A 23589-nucleotide genomic window follows, 5' to 3' on the forward strand; every position below is an offset into this window, starting at 1 on the left:
ATTATTATTATTATTATTATTATTATTATTATTATTATTATTGTTGTTGTTGTTGTTGTTGTTGTTGTTGTTGTTGTTGTTGTTGTTGTTGTTGTTGTTGTTGTTGCTATTGTTGCTATTGTTGTTGTTGTTGTTGCTATTGTTGTTGTTGCTGTTGCTGCCGCCGCCGCTGCTGGTTAGGGATGACAAAGGGAACGGATGGGGCAGGTGAGACTTTAACTCGCAAAAAAACGTCTCAACCCTCTCGCCCTGCTCTGCATAACAAATACTATATCTTTTCAATAGTACAGAGCCAAAATTTTCATTAAAAAATTAAAATTACAAAAAAGTAAACATACAAAAAAAACTAACAAATTAAAATTCAACATATAATATATATAAGAAAATATTTAATAGGCCTACATTTATAGCATAATTTTCGATGACATAGTGTCAATCGACTTTCCTTGAACAAGGGTAGCTCCGCCCGCATAACAACTTTTGCTGTTTGATTGGTCTATATATAATTATAACAATTATCTCCTCCTTATTTATTAATTTCTTGTATTAATCACTTGCTCCCCATCCATATCGTCAAACATATACTGAACATTGATGCCATTCACAGGGTTTGACTTGCGATAAAAATAAAAATAAAAATAAAAAATAAAAAATAAAAAAAGTTACACCAAGGGGAATACAAGGCTTGCATTCGTTGTTTAATGTGAGTTTTACATTGAATCATAGAACCAAAGTAACACGATGCGGTGTTCTTTAATGAGGTGACCAGTCAATTTTTTATTTTTTATTTTTTAGGAAATAATACTGAGAATGACGCCAATAACAAAATAAAGTGAACCTTTTAGCTAGAATTAGTAAAATCATGACGTACAAAAAAATGATAAGATTGTAATAAAACTATTTACGTAGAAACAAGGGGCTTAACTAGATGATTGATAACCTAGATTAAAATAATAACTAACCTATCGTATATAATAGGTTAAATTAAATTGATGAAAAAATTCACTATTTTATTCGTATATAAGTTAAGTCCTTTTTGTAAATGCCAATATATGTAAAGATAAGGTGTAGTATAAATGAAGATTGGGATTATAAGAAGAGAAATCTATACTATATTAAAAGCACGAAGGCCCTTAACGAAATGTCGTTCGCCTTTTTTACCCTTTAAAAACATATTTTACATTGGACAAAATTGTAAAATAAAAAAACTTTCCTTATATTTAGGAGTTCTAAATAAAAAAAATATAATATAATTAAGTGTTTGATATCTTCTCCTAATAAAGATACAATATATTAAGACGTAAAAGAATACAAAAAGTAGGAGGAAATTTTTTTGTTTGTTTCCAACAAGAAAACTTCACGTTTTGTGTGATATTTTTGTTCTTTGTCCTTGTTTAATCATTAAGACCAATTTTACCTTTATTTTTCTTTCATATGATTTATTTGTTTTTTGAAAAATTAAACCATATGTATTTTCTTAGAAGCTTGGTTGTTAAATTCGTTAAAATTTACTACGGCATTAGGTTTTGAAATAATAATTATTGTTGAAAAATATAGTAATCATTAATTTGTGATAAAAAATTAATTATCATAATTTAATTTACAGAAATACCTAAATCATTGCATATGTTAAAATAAATAAATGGAAAAGGACTTTTATTTTTTGGTAAAAAAGAAACCAATATTATTACTAAGAAAGTTTATTACATAATTTAACTTTATAAAACATGAATTAGTTACTACTAAATTCATCTTATAGCTAATAGGATTTTTTATAATATATAACTGATTATGTCACTAAGTAGGATTAGCAATGAATTTTATTATTTAACTACATAATTTATCTATCGCTAATTTTTCTTCTCTTTGTAGATAACTTGTCTTAGAATACATGGTACCTAGACGACTACTTTGATACGAAATTAATGTAAAAGAACGAGATACATAATAACATCAAACTTTCAAGATTATCTTGGTTGTTGTCATGCTTAGATAGGCTATCCGTTACTTTTTTCGACTAAGTAGGCTCAATATTTATCATATTCAAGAGCTTATATTTTTAAAAATCTTATTTTTAGGGGCATATGTTTTTTTTTATAATTTTGTACGCATCAATAAAAGGTACACGCATCGCGCGTATCCTGGCACGAAGCCTCTTAGCGGAATGTCATTCGCCTTTTTTACCCTTTAAAAGTAGATGTTATATTGATTATAATTATAATTTAATTATTCTACTAATATTTAATACTTTAAAATCAACTAAATGTTGGTCAGAAACTCCTAAATTTTAGGAATTTAAAACCAAATAAAAATTTATTTATAAATCCTTACCTTAAATAAATTGTGTAAAGTAATTATAACTTTTTCTTATGATTATTAGACAAAATGTATATAAACGTGTTAGAAATCTACTAATAAAATTTTAGATCTAATTTTAAGTCTTCAAAAATTAAAGATTATTAATAATATGTAAACCAAACTTACAACATATTAGGTCGAGTATGAAAATATATATAAATAAGTTTAATATGATATGCTTACGTTTTGAAAATAATAGTAGTATTTTAATTTAAAGTAATAAGTACTTTAATGTACTTTGAGTTAATTATTATTTGACTAAGTTGAATACATATTGAAAATTTATACACATATTAAATTACAAATCCAATTACAATACTCGAAAAGTAAAACATAGATAAGATAAATTTATATATTGAAATTAATGAAAATAAATTAGAAACATTTAGTCATAAGTAATTTAAGGTAGTAGTTAAAACAGAAAAAATAAAACATAGACACCTTTTTTTTTGGTCAAAAAAACAGACATTAAAATGTATAAATTGATATTCCTTATTGAAATAGCTATACAAAATCAATATCTTTTGTTAAAATAAATTTACACATTTATTTTAATTCAAAAAAAATATTTATATAAATTTTTAAAAGTTTTATACTCATTTAGATAGGTTACACGCGCAACGCGCGTACCATAAGACTAGTATAATAAATAGCACGTATGTGTTACGTGGTTTGTTTTGGTTACGCTTGCACATCACATATTATATTAATCAGCGGCAAAACTAGAAATTTCTTTCAATATATTCGAACCTGAAGTAAAAAAAAAAAATCCGACAAAGTTGTTCAATATATGTTATATACCTTTAAAAGCTAATATTTACCTATATATACAATGTAATTTTTCGACGAAGGATGATTAATTGACCACCCTTACAAGAGTGTAGCTTCACCCCCGATGATATTAATTATTTAAAACATTAAAATTAATTATCTTTTCATTTCACTTTATATGATTATTGTCCAGAGAGTCAAATAATTTTTTCTTTAACCACAACCTTTTTCACAATAATGTCCAAATTGAGTAATAATTAGTGTATACAAGTGAAATTCGGGATAACGCACACCCCGATTTTTCGGTGAATAAAACGGAGTGAGGGGATAAATGTACGAGATCGAAATCGAAGCTGGAAATTCTTTGTATCGAGGCCCGTGAAAAGTGACGAAGTACTCGCCATCGGGCCTGATGAAATGACGCACCCCGGACTCGGGACGAGTTCTAAGACCTTGGAAAGCACAATGAACGATTATACACGACAGATATAGGGCCATAATATTCGCAACCAACCGGATATCACGGCACGGATTTCGCTCGATGACGGTCATGAATCATTAATTGATGAGTATGAAAGATTTTTATTAGGGATGAAGCTCTCCTACTATATAAGGGAAAGCTTTTCTTTAATAAGACACATTGTAACATGCAAATCAAGGCAATACAAATACATTTTCTGTTTTCTAGCTACTGCACGAGTTCTTTTTTAACTGTTTGTTCTTCATCCATAATTGAGTTCGAATCAAGGATCCGATCGAGGGCAAAATCACTGTTCAAACTAGGTTCAGGCTAGGCTGTGACATTGCCACTGGTTTGATCATTCATTTTGTCCTTAACTCGTTTACCTGGTATTTCTGATTATTTGTATTGAATCAATCCACATATCCTTAAAACCACGTATAAATTTTAGGGTTTGCCTTTATCCGATTTTAGGGTAAACAATTAGAAATATTAGAGGATTTGCCTTTATATTCCGAACCTTCATTATTTTTAAATCGCAAAGAGTAATACATTGATTAATTAGGAATTAAGTAGAATCAATTATAAATAACCACTATAAATTATGAAGGGGTTGTTAGTTGTAGGCTTCCATTTTCTAGACATGTTGGACTCCAAGGAGGCATAATTATTCGTTCGATGCGTATGCTCCAAAAGATTCTCTTATCAAATGGAGTATTAATTAAGCCTTATAATACAGTATTAATTATAATCGTAATTAGCATTATCGTCATCATTAGTATTTTATTATATCTTTAATTCTGCCTACTGACTCTTGTAATTCTGCAGAGATCATGACTATTGCTTAAATAATTGCCCTCTGCTCTGCGTGGCTTTTCATTAAGAAAATTTAACGAATGAGATGAATATCTAATCTGAATTCTGAGAGGAGTGCACGTGCTTTCACGTGGAAAGAAGGATAGCCAAAAAGAAATTATATATATATATATATATATATATATATATATATATATATATATATATATATATATATATGAGTTTAACTTATATATATTGTTAAGTGGAAAATTTTGACAGATAACTTGTCTTATTTTCAAGATTAGAAATTTTATATTTTATAAAAGCTTATGTGTAAATATCTATTGGTTGATCTGTAATATTAAAAAAATACATTATATTGATGATAAAATAGAAATTTTATGTTTTTTAATAAAATAGATAATTTTTCAAGTTGCAAGTGGATTATGTAGAAAAACAGAAATATTTTATGTCAATCTAAAGGGAGGGATCGAAGGGGGATTTGCTATTTTGTTTCTCGTGATCCAATGGATCATAGTATAAAAGTTGATTTTTTTATGTTCTAGTAATTTTCATGTGGCATTAACTTGACCCTAATATTATTGAATATAATTCACAAGCTTTAAATTATAATTTCGTCTCAGGGAGAAGGATTTATTTTTATGATTTATTTTCTCGTGATCCAATTAATAGATCAACCGTGACAGGGGCGGATCCAGCTTACGACCTACAGGTTCATGTGAACCCAGTAGCTTTTGTCCAAATAGTATAAATGTGTTCAAAAAATTCACTAAATATCTTTAAATATTTTAATGTGAACCCAGTTACTATTGAAAATCTACCTCTGACCGTGAGCCCGTTATCATTATATTGAAAAAATTAAAATTGTCAATATTTTTTCACATGGAAGCCGTACGGTAGCTGTTGCATGCATGTAGGAGGATTCAATAGCTTTGACCGCAAGAAACTATTACTAGTAAATCATCATTTGCCACTCCATTAAATTATAATCCAAAATAGATTTATAGAATTGAACTTTAATTCAAATGCCAAAAAAGAGAAAACTAGCTCTCCACACTTTTTGGCAAAAATCAAAGCCAAATATTTTACTGGTAGACGATTGTGTTTTTCACAGAATTTTTCGTTACTCATATTAATTTTCTCACTTACAATAATTTCAGGGAATTGTGGAGATCGAGCATTAATGTTGTAGGTTAGGGAATTGTGATGTCTTTTTTACAGCGCACTAGAGTGAGACTAGCCAGTTAGGAATTAGTCTTAGGATGCTATTGATCAACTACTGATGATGGGCTTTATCTTCTGTGTATTAATACCTTACATCCTTCTCGTATTTCCTATATCTCTTATATTGCTGTTACTTTGTTTTTTATGGTATTTATGTTATGTTATGGATTTTATGGTACTTTATGTTGTTCTATTATGAGTTTATTGATAGTACTAATATAGTGTCTCTTGTTGCCTCTTTGAGCCGAGGGTCTCCTGGAAACAGTCTCTCTGCCCCTCGGGGTAGAGGTAAGGTCTGCGTACATATTACCTTCCCCAGACCCCACTTGTGGGATTACACTGGGTTGTTGTTGTTGTTGTTGTTGTTGTTGTACTTACAATAATTTCAGGTCTTACCACAAAAAATCTTCCTCGATTGATAAAATATTTCACTAATATATATACTAATACTTAATAAAGCAACAACAACAACAACAACAACAACAACAACAACGACTCAGTATAATCCTACGAGTGGGGTCTGGGGAGGATAATAAAGCAACTTTCAAAATTTCGTCACTTCGACAAATTACCTAGTTCTAATACATTTGTTAATTTTTGCTCTATTAGATGACCAAGTAGTGTTGTAGATTCCGAGCATTTAAAATTTTCAAGATGAAAACTATTGAGCCTACTATGCTGGTATAGTTGTGAAAATTGAAAATGGAATCTTGGATTATATATCCTTACCGAATTAAGTTATAAACATTATAAAAAAAATTATACTATTAATGTAATTTAACACGTATTAATATTTTTGTTTTATTTTTCGAGTTATCATAATATGGTATATATTTGTTATAAACAGTTAGCAATATCACTCTTTTTCCTTTGACTTCTTTTAATGGAGAAATTAAAACACTGGTAACTATTTTTATATTAGCTATTGGTGTAATTTAACATGCACTAATGTTTCTATTTTATCAGATCGTATTTATTATAAACCGTTAGGAGTATCTGTTATTGAGTTAGGTACTTGTGATATATATATATATATATATATATATATATATATATATATATATATATATATATTGCTACAGCGTGCAATTAACTTATGATGTAACAAAATAACTAATTAGTACGTACTCTCCTTTTGTTGTTTTTTATACTTTTTTTAATGGTGAAAAACACAAATTTTCATTTAAGTTTTTCTCTTAGAGATGCATTATCGGTATTAATATAGTATATTGATAATTTATATTGATAATTCTGATAAGTATTTTTGGAAAAGTGAGCAAATGGCATCTCAATGCTTGGGTGTCAGTTTGTACGTCTGACTCTGATAATAATCAGTTGGAAATGCCTTACAATTTTCAAATTATCTCATTCTAGGAGGCCGTAACTAATAATGGCGGCCTCATTAAATATTGAAATATACTCATTTTTTGCTCCCACATGCATTAGGGTTCCGACTAATCTGGAATCGTCTCGTGTAAAGCTCGTTAAAGTGGGAAATGCTTCTACCAGAATTTTTTATACTTCCCTCAAGCACGAAACCACTAATTAAGAATAAAGGGTTCTTGTTCATCTCACCACAATCTTTAGCGTAAAAATCTTTATTAAATTTAGAACGGATCTTAAAAAGTTTATATATATATATATATATATATATATATATCCTTTTTTTTCTTGCGTTTTTTTTTTCTTGCGTTTTTTGTTTTCTGGTTTTAATGTGATACATACTTCTTTACTGCTCATTCCGCTATCCACAATGCTTGGAAAATGAGAAAGTAAAATTGGTAGAATATCATCATAGTATGCTCTTTAGTCGCCATGAATAGTCTTTTGTGACGACTTTTTCACAATTTTGTGATATTTTAATTGCCTCAAAAATACTCATTTGTACATCTTGGGCATGGGACATCAACTATATCTTTCTAATTTTTAAATGATGGCGTAGATCCTACCACTTCCTCATGAATTTATCTTGAATCGAGTATTTTTTGGCTATATAGTAAAAAACCGAAAGCTTGGAGCAATTTCTTTTCTCCAAAGTTGGTTATGAATTTATACAAATTTTAGAAGATTGTTAATGATGGATTATACAAACTTAACGCATAATATGAATAATGATTAAATTAAAAAGGCAACAACATGGCCTAATTATATAATAATAGCAAATTAAAGTTAAGGTATTAAAATTTTCATAATTCCCTGGCACTGTCTTGCAATAATGCAACCATTGGACAGCGAGAGCTAGCAAGAAAAAAGAGAGTCACGTGAAACCCATAAAGAATAGTGTTAGTGTTATCTTTATCTATCTATCTGGAAATGTGAGTGACCACTAAGGAAAGTATTAACGAATCTATATGATCACCAAAAAATTTAAAAAAAAAGTTTCTACATTGAGCGAGTGTTGGTAATTAATGGCGGATGCAGGATTTTTACTAAGGAAATTTCGAAAAATAATTTCCTCCGTCTGCCCCCTTAGCTCCGCCCATGACTATAATTATAAACGGACCTAAAAGGGAACTGGATTGGTTACAACAACTCTTAGCATTAGTATGAGTTCGTTGACCGCATATAAGATTCAGGTGTAAAGAATTCTCGAGGTGACTGCAATAAGCAGAAATCTCATTCACGGGCCTAAACGACGAGCAAACACTCTCGAATGTAAGAACTAGGGATCACCCAATGGATGGATGAGCTCAAAGGGGAGAGGGAGGCAGTTCCGCTTTTAGAGATCTAACCCAAGAAGACTACAAACACTTCAACTATGAATAACTTTGTTCAAATACCAATGAAGAAAGATTAAATATTAAAATATGAATAAAGGTAAAGTAGTCAAAATCCCATTTTAATTAATTTTTCTTAAGGGGCGTGTACAAGAAAATCATGACACATAATATGAGACGGAAGGAGTACCTAATTGATAACAATTCTGAATGACTATTTTAGGTCCAACTAATCCATCAAATTTTGTTAAGGCAATTCTTACTTGTTCAGGGGTGTAGGAAAAACAAGCTTTTACATCTTAGAGCCCGTTTGGATTGGCTTGTTTTAAGTACTTTTAAGCCAAAATAGTTTTTAAGCTATTTTGTAGTGTTTGAATAAAGTAAAAAAGTGCTTTTAAGCACTTATTTTTAAGCTAAAATAACAAAAAAAAAAAAGCCAAAAGAAAAAAGCTAAAATTCCTAACGTATGGCTTAAAAGTCACTTAAAACAAGCTCATCCAAACGGGCTCTTAGTCTGTTATTACCTTATTATTTAGTACTCCCTCTGTTTCAATTTATGTGAACCTATTTTCTTTTTGGTCCGTGCCAAAAAGAATGATCACTTTCCTTATTTGGAAACAATTTACTTTTATGCAATGATTTATAGCCACACAAAATATATGTGCCTCATTTTATACCACAAATTCAAAAATCTTCTCTATTTTCTTAAATTTTGTGCTCGGTCAAATGAGTTCACATAAATTAAAACGGAGGGAGTATGTACTTCCAAGTCTGACACTGAAAGCATGTAAAAATATAGTAAATTAATTCCCCAATCTCTATGTTGTTTCCCTTTCTTTCTAGCCTTTTATTTTATGGAAACTCTTAATGTCTATTTTGTCAAGAAAATAATATCCATATAACGAGGTAAAAGCATGATAATATTGATCAATAGATCTTTAATTGGGGATATGACATAGGTTCATGGGATCATATTTAATATTGTAATTAAGATCATACTCTTGAGGATATTTAAGAAAGAAAAACTAGTAATCTCTTAAGGCGAAAGTGAAGGTATAAACAATTTAGCACAAATTCTTATGAGATACTCCCTCCGTCTCATATTATCAGTTGTGGTTACTAAAAATAGTTATCTCAAATTATTTGTCATTTTAGAAGTTCAAGACAAAATTGATTATCTTTTTCTTTTTTACCTTAGTAATAATTATCCTTGAAGATAACAAACATCTAACTTTGTTCAAATACCAACGAAGAAAGATTAAATATTAAGATATGAATAAGGGTAAAGTAGTCAAAATATCATCCTAATTACTCTTTTTTAACGGACGCGTATAAGAGAATCATGACAGATAATATGAGACGGAGGGAGTAGCAGTGAGTAGTAATGACTTTGGAGTTTGGAATTGGGAGCTTGGATGCATCCAATCCACATGCCAGTTATCTTTCTGCATCTCACAAGCTGATTGAGTTTAAGACATTAGACGAATATGTTCCAAGATATTTGAAGTTTTCGAGAGAAAAAAAAAAAGGAAAAGCATTGCTACTTGTTCCAAATTCACACCTTAATTAATTGACATGGTTAAGAGACAGATAAAGGATGTGAAAAAACCTTAAAGTAAGGATAGATAATATAGACAAGAGGTAGTAATTTTGTAGAGTGAAAAAATGATGTATATGTCCATATTTTGATGGTTGAGTGACAAAGGAGAAGAGAGAGATAGCATCCTTACTGACTAACGAGGGGAATAGAATCTCAATGTATGGTCGTAATTTAGACATAAGTACTTGAGTGTTAGCAAACCAAATGCATGCTCCCGCAAAGCTTCCCTGGCAGAGGCGAATCCGGGATTTGAAGTTTATGGGTTTCTGTCGCAATCTCAAATTTATATACAATAATAATAACTAGGTTCACTGTTAGATATTTACTGATACTTAGTAAAAATTTTAATAAAAAATACAGGATCCACGCAAAAGTTACTAGGTTCTTGAGAACCCATATACTATACTCTAGATACGCCCTTGTTCCCCGGTTCGTATTTTCTTCCAGGAACAAGATTGTTCAGATGGGTATTTTTGTGTAATGATAGAGAAATGGTGTAATGAACAATTCAAAGTATGGAAGATTGCACAATATGCAGAATGTCAACTGTCACAAAAGACAGTGTTGGCTTAAATATTATGGTTACAGATTCAAACATGAAGGGGATGAATTCATAGGGCAAATGTGACAGTCTTGGCCCTGCATTGAAGATTTCAGGTTGTCCAAGAACCTTCAGAAGCTGATTAAAACTAAAACTTTACTTGTTATAACAACTAAAAATAAAAATAAATAAAAAGGCAGGGAGCTGCTACAAAAGGAAAGGAATGGCTACCGTACCTACTTATCAAACTTATCCTGAACTAATAGTTATTTTTGTACAATTCACTAATCTAAATATACCAAACTTATTATACAGACCTAAACCAAAAGGCAGAATATCACTTCTTCCTCTTGGAAGTAGAGGTCCCCTTTTTGGACTTCCTTTTGATGCTTGTGTTGCTTCTATTCTTGCTACATTCTGGGCAAAACCAGTCTTCCTCTGGTACACATTCAAGGGGAGGATCACAGCAATCTACGTGCATGCCAATGCCACATCCGTGAGAGGCACTTTCGTCACCACAGATCAGCATTACTTCCTCCCTGTCAGGCGACCCGCATACTTGGCATGCTAAATCATTCTTATCGTCATTCGACCGTACCATCTCCTCAACAATCTCTTCCAAGCGATTGACATGTTTTTGCAGCGCCCTTTCTGCCCAAGCATGAGTGTTGTATTGTACATAATTGTTGAGGGGATAACCAGGTTTGCACACATAAGTCACCAAGTAATCAGGCAACACACAAGGTATCTCATGCCTTAAGAATTCTTGCACCCACTTGTCACAACGTGGCATCACCTCACTAACAATGGCAAAGTCAACACCTGACTCAAGGAAGCGACTGTATGGAGGAGCAGTTGCTAATATAATGCCATCTCCAGCCTTGACTGCTCGCTTCAATGTATCCTGATTCAACAAAAAGAGAGCATCTTGAAACCAGCTGGAGATACAGACGAAGTGCAATCCGAGGAAATTTAATGTTCAAGATATCACTTGTATTTGGAATGCAGTAAAACTGTTTCCATGAAAAACACTTTCCACCAAAAATGCTTCATCTTAGGAAATCATTTCCAGATCATTTTCCAATTTTGGTCGGGTATAAAAGTATGCCACATTAAGATCATATAAGGTGTAGGATAAAAATATAGAAATAGTGTTTTGGTGGTAATTCTTTAGTACTAAAAATTGACTATAATGTCTACGTGTTGATTGAAACAACTGATATAGAGTAAGAGTTATGCTTTCTAATAAAAAAGTTGAAGGAAGTTATGCTTTGTAAGGACTTGGGTTGGGGGGGATCCCATAATGCAAGGAGGAAACCAAACACTTGAAATGATTTCATCAAAGAATTTCCTGAAAATATTTTGTCATCATTAAAAACACAATGTAAAAGGAGTTCACGGCAGAGAGAGAATCTTGCAAATTGGCAACATAGGAACTCAATCTTCAAGAAACCTACACAACAAACACCAAATTACCATACCAATGGTGGTACAATGCAGTCTCCATATATGATTATCCTCATCCCATATAATGCGCCATGTCCAGTCCTCTCCCTCAGAAGTCTCCACTTTCTTGGGGCCTCTAAGTTGATAGCTAAGTCTTCAGTCAATCCCTTTTTGTGCCATTCATATGGCTCCTCATCTAAGAATTTTCCAGCCTCGACACAAGCAGTTAAATAATCCGTTTTGAGGATCCACCTGTAAAAATCAGAAAATACTAAACAATGTGTTTACTTTTGATAAAGGACATAACTTAGGGATGTAAAATTAGCCATACCTTCCAGAGGATGCAGCAGCAAAAAACTTCTCTGTTCTTCGCAATGGAGCAGGGACAATGAAATGTGTTGCCTGATATGACCACTGGTGAGAATCTCTGCACACTTTTCCTTTCAATCGCTTGATAACTTGCTGAAACTCCTTTCTTTGTAGCCGATGCCCACTAACTATAAACCACCTTGGCTCACTTTGTACTTTTGTAACCTGCACTGAGCGAAGTTTTTTGTCGTAAGGAGAACTTCTGTCAGCCCCATGTTTAGCATGACTTGCGTTCTGGCCTCCCACATCAGGTATATTCTCCTTTTCCACATCCATGGATCTCTCAGATTGATGCTCTGTTGCAATTACTGTGGTTTTACCTGTTTCAGATGGAGGCCCTTTTCCCTTTTTTGCATTTGCCTTATCAGGTCTGCACTTCTTCCTTTCTGCACCTTCTGTAGAAACCGCAACTCTTTTAGTAGCTAGGTTAGTTTTCTTGCTATTCTTCATCAGATGTTTTGGACCTTTGGAAACTTTCTCCTCTGAAGCTTCCACAGAAGTTGATTCACTTAACTTGGTTTTCTTGCCAGAAAGAGTCTTTGGAGTATCAGATGTGTTGTTTTCAATACTTTGTGTCTTTGCAACATCAGTATCCTTCATATCATTCTGATTTACAACATTATTCACATTTAACCTCTTCTCCATTGATCGAAGCCTAGAATGCTGCGCTTCAGTATCAGAAGACTTCTCTCTTAGAACATTTAACTCCTCATCTTCTTGATCCTCTGGAGCCTCAGTATCATCATTTATCGATTCAGTAGTTTTGGCAGTTTCTTTTTCAGAATCCAAAATTTTATTTCTCTCAATCTCTTTGCTCAAATCTGCAGGCAGAACCTCACCCTTTTTAGATGGAGACCCTTTTGCCTTTTTTGCATCTGCCTTCTTTCCATCAGTTCTGCACTTCTTCCCTTCTGCTCCTTCTGTAGAAACCAGAGCTCTTTTAGTTGCAACATTAGTTTTCTTGCTATTCTTCATCAGATAATTTGGGCCACTGGAAACTTTCTCCACTGAAGCTTTCCCCACATAAGTTGATTCACTTAACTTGGTCTTCTTGTCAGAAAGAATCTTTTGAGTTTCAGATTTGTTGTTTTCAGTACTTTGGCTCTTTGCAACATCAGTATCCCTCATATCATCCTGATTTACCACCTTGTTCACATTTAATTTCTTCTCCATTGATCGAAGCCTAGAACGTTGCGCTTCAGTATCAGTAGACTTCTCTTTTAAAACGTTTAACTCCTCATCGTCTTGGTCCTCAGGAGCCTCAGTATCATCATTTATGGATTCATTTGTTTTGGCAGTTTCTTTTTCAGAATTCAAAAATTTATTTCTCTCATTCTCTTTGCTTGAATCTGCATTATTTGCAGGGAGAGCCTCACCATTTGTAGAGTTTAAGTTATTTTGATGCTCTGTCTCCTCTCTTCCGCCGCCACTGGAAGCAGCTGAATCAGACATCAGAGCAGTCTTGTTAATGGATAAAGACCCTTTCTGATTCCTATCATCCCCTCTACGGAAACTTTGTCTAGATCCCAGTGTCTTCTTGGAAAGCGATCGTTTCTTCATTGGTTTAGACCCTGACATCGAATCATCTCCAGCCTTGTTAAACTCAGCCAGCACATTAGACTTCAGGGTATCTCTTCTTTCATTAACTGGAGAAGGGACATCATGCAGTTCATCTAATGGCCCATTAACATCAGAGGTGGGTATCTTCTTGGAAAGCGATGTTTTCCTCAATGGCTTAGACCCTGACACTGAATCATCTCCAGCTTTATCGAACCCCGCCAGCACATTAGACTTCAGGGTATCTCTTCTTTCAGTAACAGGAGATAGGACATCATATAGTTCATCCAATGGCCCGTTAACATCAACAGTGCCATGACTATTCCCTTTTGACTCCATGATCTTAAAAGTGCCACTTTGAGGTTCATCCTCATCACACCCTCGCTGAGTGCTTAGTGTCACAGGATTGGAAATGGTAGAATCATGATAAGTATGAAGAGTTACACCATTGTCATAGTGAGGGGCAGTGTTCCTAGATGATAGATGACAGCCTATTTTGCGTGGACTATGTAACTTTGACGTGTGTACTAACTGCTCAGTACGATTTGCCGTCAAGTAACCATCTTGTATGCTTTCTGGATTATTACTAGTCCTTGATGACTGGAAGCTACTATCTGAAATGCCCAACGGCCTTTTCTCGGGCAGTCTACTGCTTTGACCCTTCCCAGGAAATGACAAGTTCTTTGAAGTTTTTGCACCTAACTCACTTTTCTCTTGATCCCTCTCTGAGGACAGGTTAAGGAAATCAAATTCTGTACCTGCTTCAGCAGTAGCAGGACTTCCTGCGTAAGTCTTAATTTGTTCTGAGGTCATGGGAAGGTTGAATTTCCTTGGGATTTCTCGGGACGAACAAGAATGAGGGGATTTCCTGGCACTACTTGAAACAAAAACAAAATCACTTCCATTTTGTTCAATGCTAGATGGCAGCTCTTCCTTTGTCCTACACAAGTTGGTATTAAGCATCTTAGTATCCCTGTTGGGAGATTCTTCAAAGGCTGGAACCTGATGAGATTTTGACTGCTTCGAAGCAGATAACGATAGCTCCTTAGTGTTTCCCAGACCTGACAAACCTCTAAATGTGCGTAAGTCTGAAGTGTTTGTAGAGGCTTCCTGCTTCACAAGGAATTGATTAGGACTTTTTGAATGATCAGGACCCATGATAGCTATTTTCTCTCCATGCCTATTTGCAGCAATGCCCTCATTTTCTTCTTCAGAATCTTTGGCTTCAGCTTCCATCATCATCAACTCATACCCACTTGAGGCCAGAAAAAGAAGTGCATACATGAGCACACTATTATTTGCTAGTTAATTTGTTTGACAAGTAAACCCCATTGAGGGGTAAAGTATATGCATATTATGCCTGAGCCAAATGAAATTAACTCTTACTTATTAGGAAGTGAGCAAACACACTATACTTTTTATTTTGAAAGATGATGTCTACACAGTTCTTTGAGTTTGGGCTTGAAACTCATCTTTTGTCTAGCACAGAAGCTACCACAACTCTGAAAAATAAAATAACTTAAGCATGCCGAAATATGCATGCATTATGTAATTTATACACAACATGAAGAGTGAAGTTCTGCTCATCTTTTGTTGCTTGACAAGGTTGCTTGAAAATGGTTCCCTATAATATTGACAACTTCAATACACACACACTCAATTTTTAAAACAGGACTTCACAATATCTCAATACTTCAAATGTTTCAAATTCTGCAATATAAAGGCAATATATTAGGAGTTATATAGCCAGTCACTACCAGCACAAACGAAAATATCCTCCTGTAGAAAGGAAAAGCTACTTCACATTCACATAAAAAAGCGGGAAAATGGCAATGACGCACCTCTTATCATAATCATCCTCTGGAAGGATTTCCCAAGACCTTAAACTGCATAGTAAAGCATGAAATAAAAATATGCATTTTAGCAGCTTAAAAGTAGGAAATCAGTAATTTCTGAAAAAATAAAGTTTGTGCATACCAATCCTCCAACCAGTGGTGATTAACAAGCTTTATCGTCTTCGTTTTCTTGGCAAGCTCATATTTATCCCCTATTAAATGTGATAAGCTCAATTAGGATAGATACACAGTTGTAAGCGCACACCATAGCAGGCATGGCAAAAGTGAAAATCAAATGGTATTTGTTAGTAGCTTTCTTCCTTATCCTCATTTAATAAATACAGAGAATTTAAGACATAACTAGCATCACAGGAATTTATCGCTAGTCAAGGTACTTGGCAGTGTGTGAGAACATATCACATAGTAAACTAACAAAAGAAAAGAAAGACGATACAATGAAAAGTTAGCTCAGACACTATTGTAGCACATCCCTTTTTTTCCTTTACTCTTTCCATCTCATTATATGAGATGGTGTTTAATTTGATAGAAAATATAATGTCATTTAACTTATCAAGTATATTAGCGAAGGAGGAAGATAATATATTGATAGAGGTCTATGCACCGATTATAAGGTTATCCCCAGAGGTGGATCCAGGATGCCAAGAAGATGGTTGCACTATTATAAAGAGGTTAATCAAAAATTTATATTTGACAGGTTTAACCTTAATTAAGTTCTTACCATGACTTTATTAGCATTTAGAAATTATACAATTAAAATTAAATTTTTTTCTTGTAATTTTAGTGATTTGTAACATGTATATTCATACTCCATATCAAAAATATTGGGATCATTGAAGCATGCTACATCATACACTGCTATTAATTTTAATTAAACAAATTTTGGTGATGATAAAGGGAGATCAAAGATTTCAATGTGTTAGATTTGGGATTTCGAATGAATAAATCAAATAAAAAGAAAGAAAAAGAAGAAAATACTTAATTAAAACACAAGAGGGGATACTAGACATAACAATTGAACCTCTAACTTCACTTGTAAAGGTGCATTAAAAATTATTACACCATAGAACTCTTTGAGCTTGGGTACAAACATATATATTTAAGCATATTTTAAAAAGTATATATATAATAACTATATATGATATAGAGAGAGAGGAGCATAGGAGCATGTGACCCATGCTCCAATACATAGATATGCCCCTGGTTATCCCGGGTGAGAGCCTCACAACGCAACAAAAGCTATTGGTTATGGACTTAAAGGTCATTTGGTAGAGTGCATTAGCTTTGTGTATTAGTAATATCTTGTTTGGTACACTTTTTCAACCTATGTATAACTAATACAAGCATTAGTTACACACCCTATTTGGTATTATCCTATGTATACCTAATATATAGCAAACCATGGTATTTGCAATACTAAGGTTATTAACACATGCATAAGCTTAATTAAAGATAAAATTGCCCCTTCAAATTTTATGCTTAATTAAAATTCTTTTTCACATTTATAATGAATCTCTATTATTCTTAGATCACAGTATATTGATTAAGAGTTGTATATTTGTACTACTTTAAGGACTACCTTTTTTTTCTTTCTTTAAATGCTAAATAAGGTAACAGCAACTTTCATTTTGCAAATGCAGATCATATTCCTTGATTATATGCTATGGTACCCCGACCATCAGTTTGCTTTGAGTACCCGCATCAAATACATAATCATGACCGACATTTCTCCCAAGGTCAAGCTTTCTAGGTAACATTACTCTGACAACGTAATAATAGATTTCATTACTAGCATCAAGAAGATGCATAAACTCATAAAAGGTACGTAAGCAAAAACTTAGCTAGCAGCATTACATAAAAAACTATACCAGAACCAGTAAGCTAACAAAGTTCAAAAAAATTTCAGGGGAATCTACAGGAAGTGTTGTTCCAACCACATAGACACATTAAACATCAACTGTAAGCAACATTAATTTTATATTCAATTGTAAATTGAGGCAAAAGAGAGTATGGGAGAGGAAAAATAAGCCTGCAGCAATACATCGTACCAAATCATGAACATAGAGGAAGTTTGTGCAAAACCATCTGAAACCCCAATTCACCCTCTTTAGGATTATGCAACGAACAAAGACAAGAAATAATGAGATGAATTGCAACCAGCAACATGTTGCAACTGCAAAGAGACATACTTACCCTCAAATTTGTAGCATATGAGATGAGTGACTTTGTTTGCCACCAATGGCTTTGAAAAGTTTGCACCCATCAGGCCCACCATTTTCTAGAAGAAGAGAGAACCAAATATGACATGACAAGCAACAGTTTAGATTCTCCTTTCCAGAGAATATATTTCCCTTGAAAATAAAAAACTTAATGAATAACAGTACTGCATTCTACGAACCATAATATCATCTCGATCTGGCCCCGTATATCCAGTTAAGCAGACCACCAGTGATTTAGCACCCGGGATTCCATTCAAATCCCTTGGAGGTCTGTACATGATCTGAAAGAGAAGTTGTGAATTTTTTACGTTCTCGTTCAAGGGAAAACTCAATTATATATAATGGGCCTAAGAAAAGTTGACACCAAAGACAATGATGCAATAACTATGAAGGTTTGAGTAGATAGAATTTTAAGGGAGCAAGGGAACAGATAGAAACCAATATATTGATTCATATGGCCACCAAAAACCCAAAATCACAGGCATAAAGCATAAAACTTTATAGAACTCCCTACGCAATATGAGATGTAAAAGAAATACTTGCTCCTGAACTCACTGCATAATTGATCGAGCTAATAGCACTACTACAAAGCAAAAGCCTGCAAACTGAATAGCATTTATACAACAGAACTCAGGAACACAACTTCAAAAGATCCATTCATGCACCAAAGTGGTATTAGAATTTAAAAGAAAGCAATTCACAAAGGGAATTCATATCCACTCTATCATAAAGTAAAATATTCATTTTGCGGGAGAAATTCTTTTAGCCATTATCGTTTAAGCAACATACAGCTGATAAACAAAGGAATTCAACTGAGCATGCATGTGCATGAGCAGACTGTATTTTCCGACAGATAAAGACCGAATTTTCAAATGAACTCACAGAATGGTGATCCAAAGCCATTCCCATGTCATAACTTTGCTCAACCCACAAGCTGGTAACAATTATTTTCCCATCCTGTCGAGCAGCTAAACATATGGGGTCATCCTGCTTCCAGAAAACATTAAGTTATACACCTAGTTCTACTTGTAAAGAATGCTGTTTGAGTTAGGTACAGAATAAGGCCAGTAACAAAGCAACAAGAAACTGCAAAAAAGGTGCCCTAAAAAACAAATGAGGACAATTTTGTTCAAAAATGACTACATGGTCATACTCACATAGACAATACTATCGACAATAAGATGGGTGCAATCTGGTCCATATCCGCTTACATCAACTGCACCACCCTCCAAAAGCTTCGACCGAATCTAGAAAAGGAAAAAGGACAAAAATTTAATGTAGAACTTAGAACAAAGAGAAGAAGAATAACAATTACAACTATAACATAACTACAACTTACAACAACAACCTACCCAGTGCAATCCCACAAGTGGGGTCCAATATAACATCACTACAACTTGAACTTGGAAAATGCAAATATGTCAGTCAACTACCCCTTAACCACGAGCTAGTTTGGGTCAACAATAAGAATCCTCTATATCCATGTCACTGTTCCAAAGATAGTCAAACTATTTTTAATATTGTAACGCATCCTTATCTTTTATCGAAGCTTGAGACCGACTATACTTTGCTAAACTCGTAAGCAAAATTTACTTGGAAATGATAAATCAATCATCTACCACTCAATGCCAAGCTAGTATGGGTCAACAATATGAATCCTCTATATCCATCTCATTATTCAAAAGATTATCAAACTATTTTTAACATTGTACCTCGTCTTCACCTTTTATCTAGACTTGAGACCAACTATAATTTGCTAAGCTCACATCAGCAAAATTTACTTGGAAAATGCAAATGAATCAATCAACTACCCATTACTCCCGAGCTAGTTTGGATCAACAACACAAAACCCTCCATATCCTTGTCACTGTTCAAAAGATCATCAAAATATGTTTAACACATTACCCCATCCTCATCTTTTATCTAGCTGTGGAACTATTATACTTTGTTAAGCTCACATGAGCAAAATTAACTTGGAAAATGCAAATAAGTCAATCAACTATGTCTCAACTCCAAACTACTAGTTAAGATCCATAATATGAATACTCTTTATCCATTTCCCAAGAAAATGACAAAACTGATTCCTCATGTTCGGAAGTAAGTTCAAAGTAGTCTCTTAAATATATTCATAAGCAGTTCTGGTCTTCTGTGTTTGCCAAAAGTGAGGACATTTGGTTTATCTAATAAATTATGTCTATTATCACACAATTTTTACACTGACCATTATTCTATTGCATCCTCATAAATTATCGGGGCTCGAGACCGACTATATTCGGTAAAACTCAAATAGATAGAATTAACTTGAAAAATGCAAATTTGGCGGAAAATTATAAAATTAAAAATTAAACATAGCTTATCAAACTATTTTTAATATTTTACCTACTCATCTTTTATCTAGGCTTGAGAGTGACTATACTTTGCTAAGCAAAATTAACTTGGCAAATGCAATTAAATCAATCAACAACGCCTCACATCCAAAACAGTTAAGACCCACAATATGAATCCTCTATATCCATTTCCCTAGAAAATGACAAAAATGATCCCTTATGTTCGGAAGTAAGCACAAAGTAGTCCCTTAAATATATTCCTGGGCAGTTATGGCCTTCTAAGTTTGTCAAAAGTAAGCAGTTTTAGTTTCCATCAAATATTTAACAAATTTTGATTATTATCAGACTACTTTTCACACTGACCGGGCTCGAGACCGACTAAAAAGGCAGCCCGATGCACTAAGCTCCTGCTACACACGAGGTCCGGAAAAGGACCGGACCGCAAGGGTCTATTGTACGCAGTCTTACCCTACATTTCTGCAAGAAGCTATTTTCACGGCTCGAACCCGTGAACCCATGGTCACATGGCAACAACTTTACCAGTTACGCCAAGGCTCCCCTTCGGGAGCAAGACCGACTATGTTTAGTACGCAGTCTTACCCTACATTTCTGCAAGAAGCTATTTTCACGGCTCGAACCCGTGAACCCATGGTCACGCCAAGGCTCCCCTTCGGGAGCAAGACCGACTATGTTTAGTAAAACTCAAATAGTCAGAATTAACTTGAAAAATGCAAATTTGGCGGAAAATTATAAAATCAAAATTAAACATAGGGTACCTTCCATTTTCTAAGGGGATCGAATCCGACAAGAACAAATCGAACACCAATGAAAATTTTGGAGCGGTCTTCGTATAACATGTCTTGGTTGCCTTCAGTCATTAAACCTGTTTCTCTCCTGCTGAATCTTCTAGAATTTTTCAAATGGAAGGAGTTCAAATATGATGATTTTATAAGAACCCTAGAAATTTGGAAGTGTGTTGAAAAAGCTAAATGTAGCAGAGGTTGGTAGAAGGAGAGATAGAGTGAAGAGTTTATTGAATTGTACAAAGCTTCTCAGGGAAGGAGTCGAAGTCGTCAAAATATTTGGAGGGATTTTGTGTTTTCAATTTTTTTATTTTGGCTTCAGTGGCCTGGGCCTCAAAATGAAACGTATTGGTGGTTACAAGTTTACATATAGGCCAAAAAATCCTACAAATTGCGGGGTAGTCACTTTTTAAAATGTTATTTACTTTTTATCCATCATTTTTAATGCTTAGCAATAGTAGCCACTAGTCTATTAAAATTAATATAAAAAGATTGTGTTACTTTTCTTCTATCTCTTTCATGTGTTAGGAAGAACTATGTCGCTGTCTGTTGAGGTTTCAAATAGATCTCCTGCTGTTGACTTTTCGTCATGAGCTTATTAGTTTGTTTCTTTGAATTTTTCCATCTAAAAAGAATCTAATGAAGACAAATTCATAGAACAGTTTTATTACGATATTGAGTCTGAACTTGGATGAACATCTCTCTATATGCTTCCTTTTACACTTAGAATTACTAAACTGCGTACGAGATCTGTATTGTTCTCCACTGATATGCCTTAAATTGCTTCGTTGCACTTAATTAAGTCAAGTTTGCAAATAGTGAGCTTTGTTGCTTCTCATAACAAGCAGATATGTATATTTTGTGTGGGACGGTTACTCTTTTGACATGTCACTGGCCTGAGAGGATTGATGACATTGTTGACTGGTTAGCCTAGTTTCATCTTGTTTTTTCATTGCTTGTTTTCTTAGACTAACAAGTTCAAAAGTTAAGGACAACAGGTCCTAAACTTACAGTTACAAGTTCAAAAGTTAAGGACAATAGGTCCTGACGTCCTGAACTTAGACTAACAAGCTCAAAAGTTAAGGACAGTAGGTCCTGAACTTAGACTAACAAGCTCAAAAGTTAAGGACACTTAGTCCTGAACTTACAGTTACAAGTTCAAAAGTTAAGGAAACTTGGTCCTGAACTTAGACTAACAAGCTCAAAAGCTAAGGACAATAGGTCCTGAACTTATATTTACAAGTTCAAAAGTTAAGGACAAATAGTCCTTAACTTAGAGTTACAAACACAAAAATTAAGGACAGATGATCCTCAACTTCGAGTTCCAAGTTCAAAAGTTAAGGACATGTAGTCCTGAACTTAGAGTTACAAGTTCAAAAGTTAAGGACATGTAGTCGTGAAGTCCTGAACTTAGAGTTACAAGTTCAAAAGTTAAGGACATTGGGTCCTGAACTTTATGAGCAGAAGAGTATTTTCATCCGGGCAGGCAAAGTTTATTAAAATAGTGGCTAAAGACTAAAGACACTTTAAACAATGGCTTTAAAGTAAATACATGTGTTATTAGTGGTTAATCATGCACTTCCCCCACTTTATGCTTTACCATCACTGGACTCTGATTTTTTTTTTAAATAGCACGGGCTAGCCAGTTTTCGAACTGGTCATTCAAAATATGACAGCGTTTGCAAAGTCATTGAAAAATAATCACTATTTTGCTGCAATATGGACCGGTCCAACATAATATACTTGAGATCAGTGCACCTGTGTATGAACTTCTAGCATATTATGTTGGAACTCCAACACGCGGAAAGTTTCAGCATAATATACTGGAGATTGGAGCACTTGTGCATGAACTTTCAACATATTATACTGGACCAGTATATTTTACTGGAACTCTAGTATATTATGCTGGAGTTCCAGTATACTTATGCTGGAACTCCATTATAATATGCTGGAGTTTAAGTACAGTTATGCTGGAACTCCATTATAATATGTTGGAGTTCCATTTTTCGGATTTTGAATAGTGTTTTCCTTCAGATTTATCTTTACATGAAAAGTGGCTAAATTTCGATTACTTTTGAAATTATGACTAATTTTGAATGACCACTTGTAAATCTGGCTATTTTTTTAATTTCTCCCAAAAAATTTCGTCGGGTGAATGACACAAATAGGATACTTTTGTTCACTATTAATTTTTTGACCACAGTAACAAAAGTTTTACAGAAAAAATCTCATGTCATAATTCTAAAGCACGTTGGGCAGAATTTTCCATAAACTAAAATTTTAAAGTACGATGGGCAAAACTTTAAAGCACACAACAGTTATAGTGATTGTCAAGATTGTGTGAAAAAATATTGACGGATTACCGGAATTTTTTAGTATTATGGCAGAAATTCTAGTGATGGTCAAAATTTTCTGATGATCACCATAATTGATGTGCGCTTTAAATTTCTACCTAATGTGCTTTAAAATTTTAGGGATCGAAAATCCTGCCTAGAGTGCTTTAAACTCTAGTGCGTGCTATTTTC

General features: G+C 33.6%; 1 protein-coding gene across 1 annotated transcript; it reads right to left on the bottom strand.

Moving 5' to 3' along the window:
- Positions 1-10610: 10610 nt before the first annotated feature.
- Positions 10611-21464, bottom strand: LOC142179332 (BRCT domain-containing protein At4g02110-like). Its single transcript, XM_075249031.1, has 10 exons — positions 21038-21464; positions 19092-19181; positions 18817-18921; positions 18114-18215; positions 17909-17993; positions 15840-15909; positions 15704-15748; positions 12268-15117; positions 11972-12188; positions 10611-11394 (listed from the first exon to the last, which is right to left on the bottom strand). Exons 1-10 carry the CDS (start codon positions 21137-21139, stop codon positions 10828-10830), a joined length of 4233 nt encoding a protein of 1410 aa, XP_075105132.1. The 5' UTR covers positions 21140-21464; the 3' UTR covers positions 10611-10827.
- Positions 21465-23589: the final 2125 nt, after the last annotated feature.

Source organism: Nicotiana tabacum, chromosome 3, assembly GCF_000715075.1.
Source record: "Nicotiana tabacum cultivar K326 chromosome 3, ASM71507v2, whole genome shotgun sequence".
Classification (NCBI taxonomy): Eukaryota; Viridiplantae; Streptophyta; class Magnoliopsida; order Solanales; family Solanaceae; genus Nicotiana; species Nicotiana tabacum.

Bases quoted from the DNA above. Each gene is read 5' to 3' on its own strand.
- LOC142179332 (XM_075249031.1), bottom strand. From the start codon at position 21,139: ATGACTGAAGGCAACCAAGACATGTTATACGAAGACCGCTCCAAAATT. The intron at 18,216-18,816 runs GTGAGTTCATTT...CTTCTCTTTCAG, and splicing joins TGGCTTTGGATCACCATTCT to ATCATGTACAGACCTCCAAG. The intron at 15,118-15,703 runs GTGCGTCATTGC...TCTGGCCTCAAG, and splicing joins GAGGATGATTATGATAAGAG to TGGGTATGAGTTGATGATGA.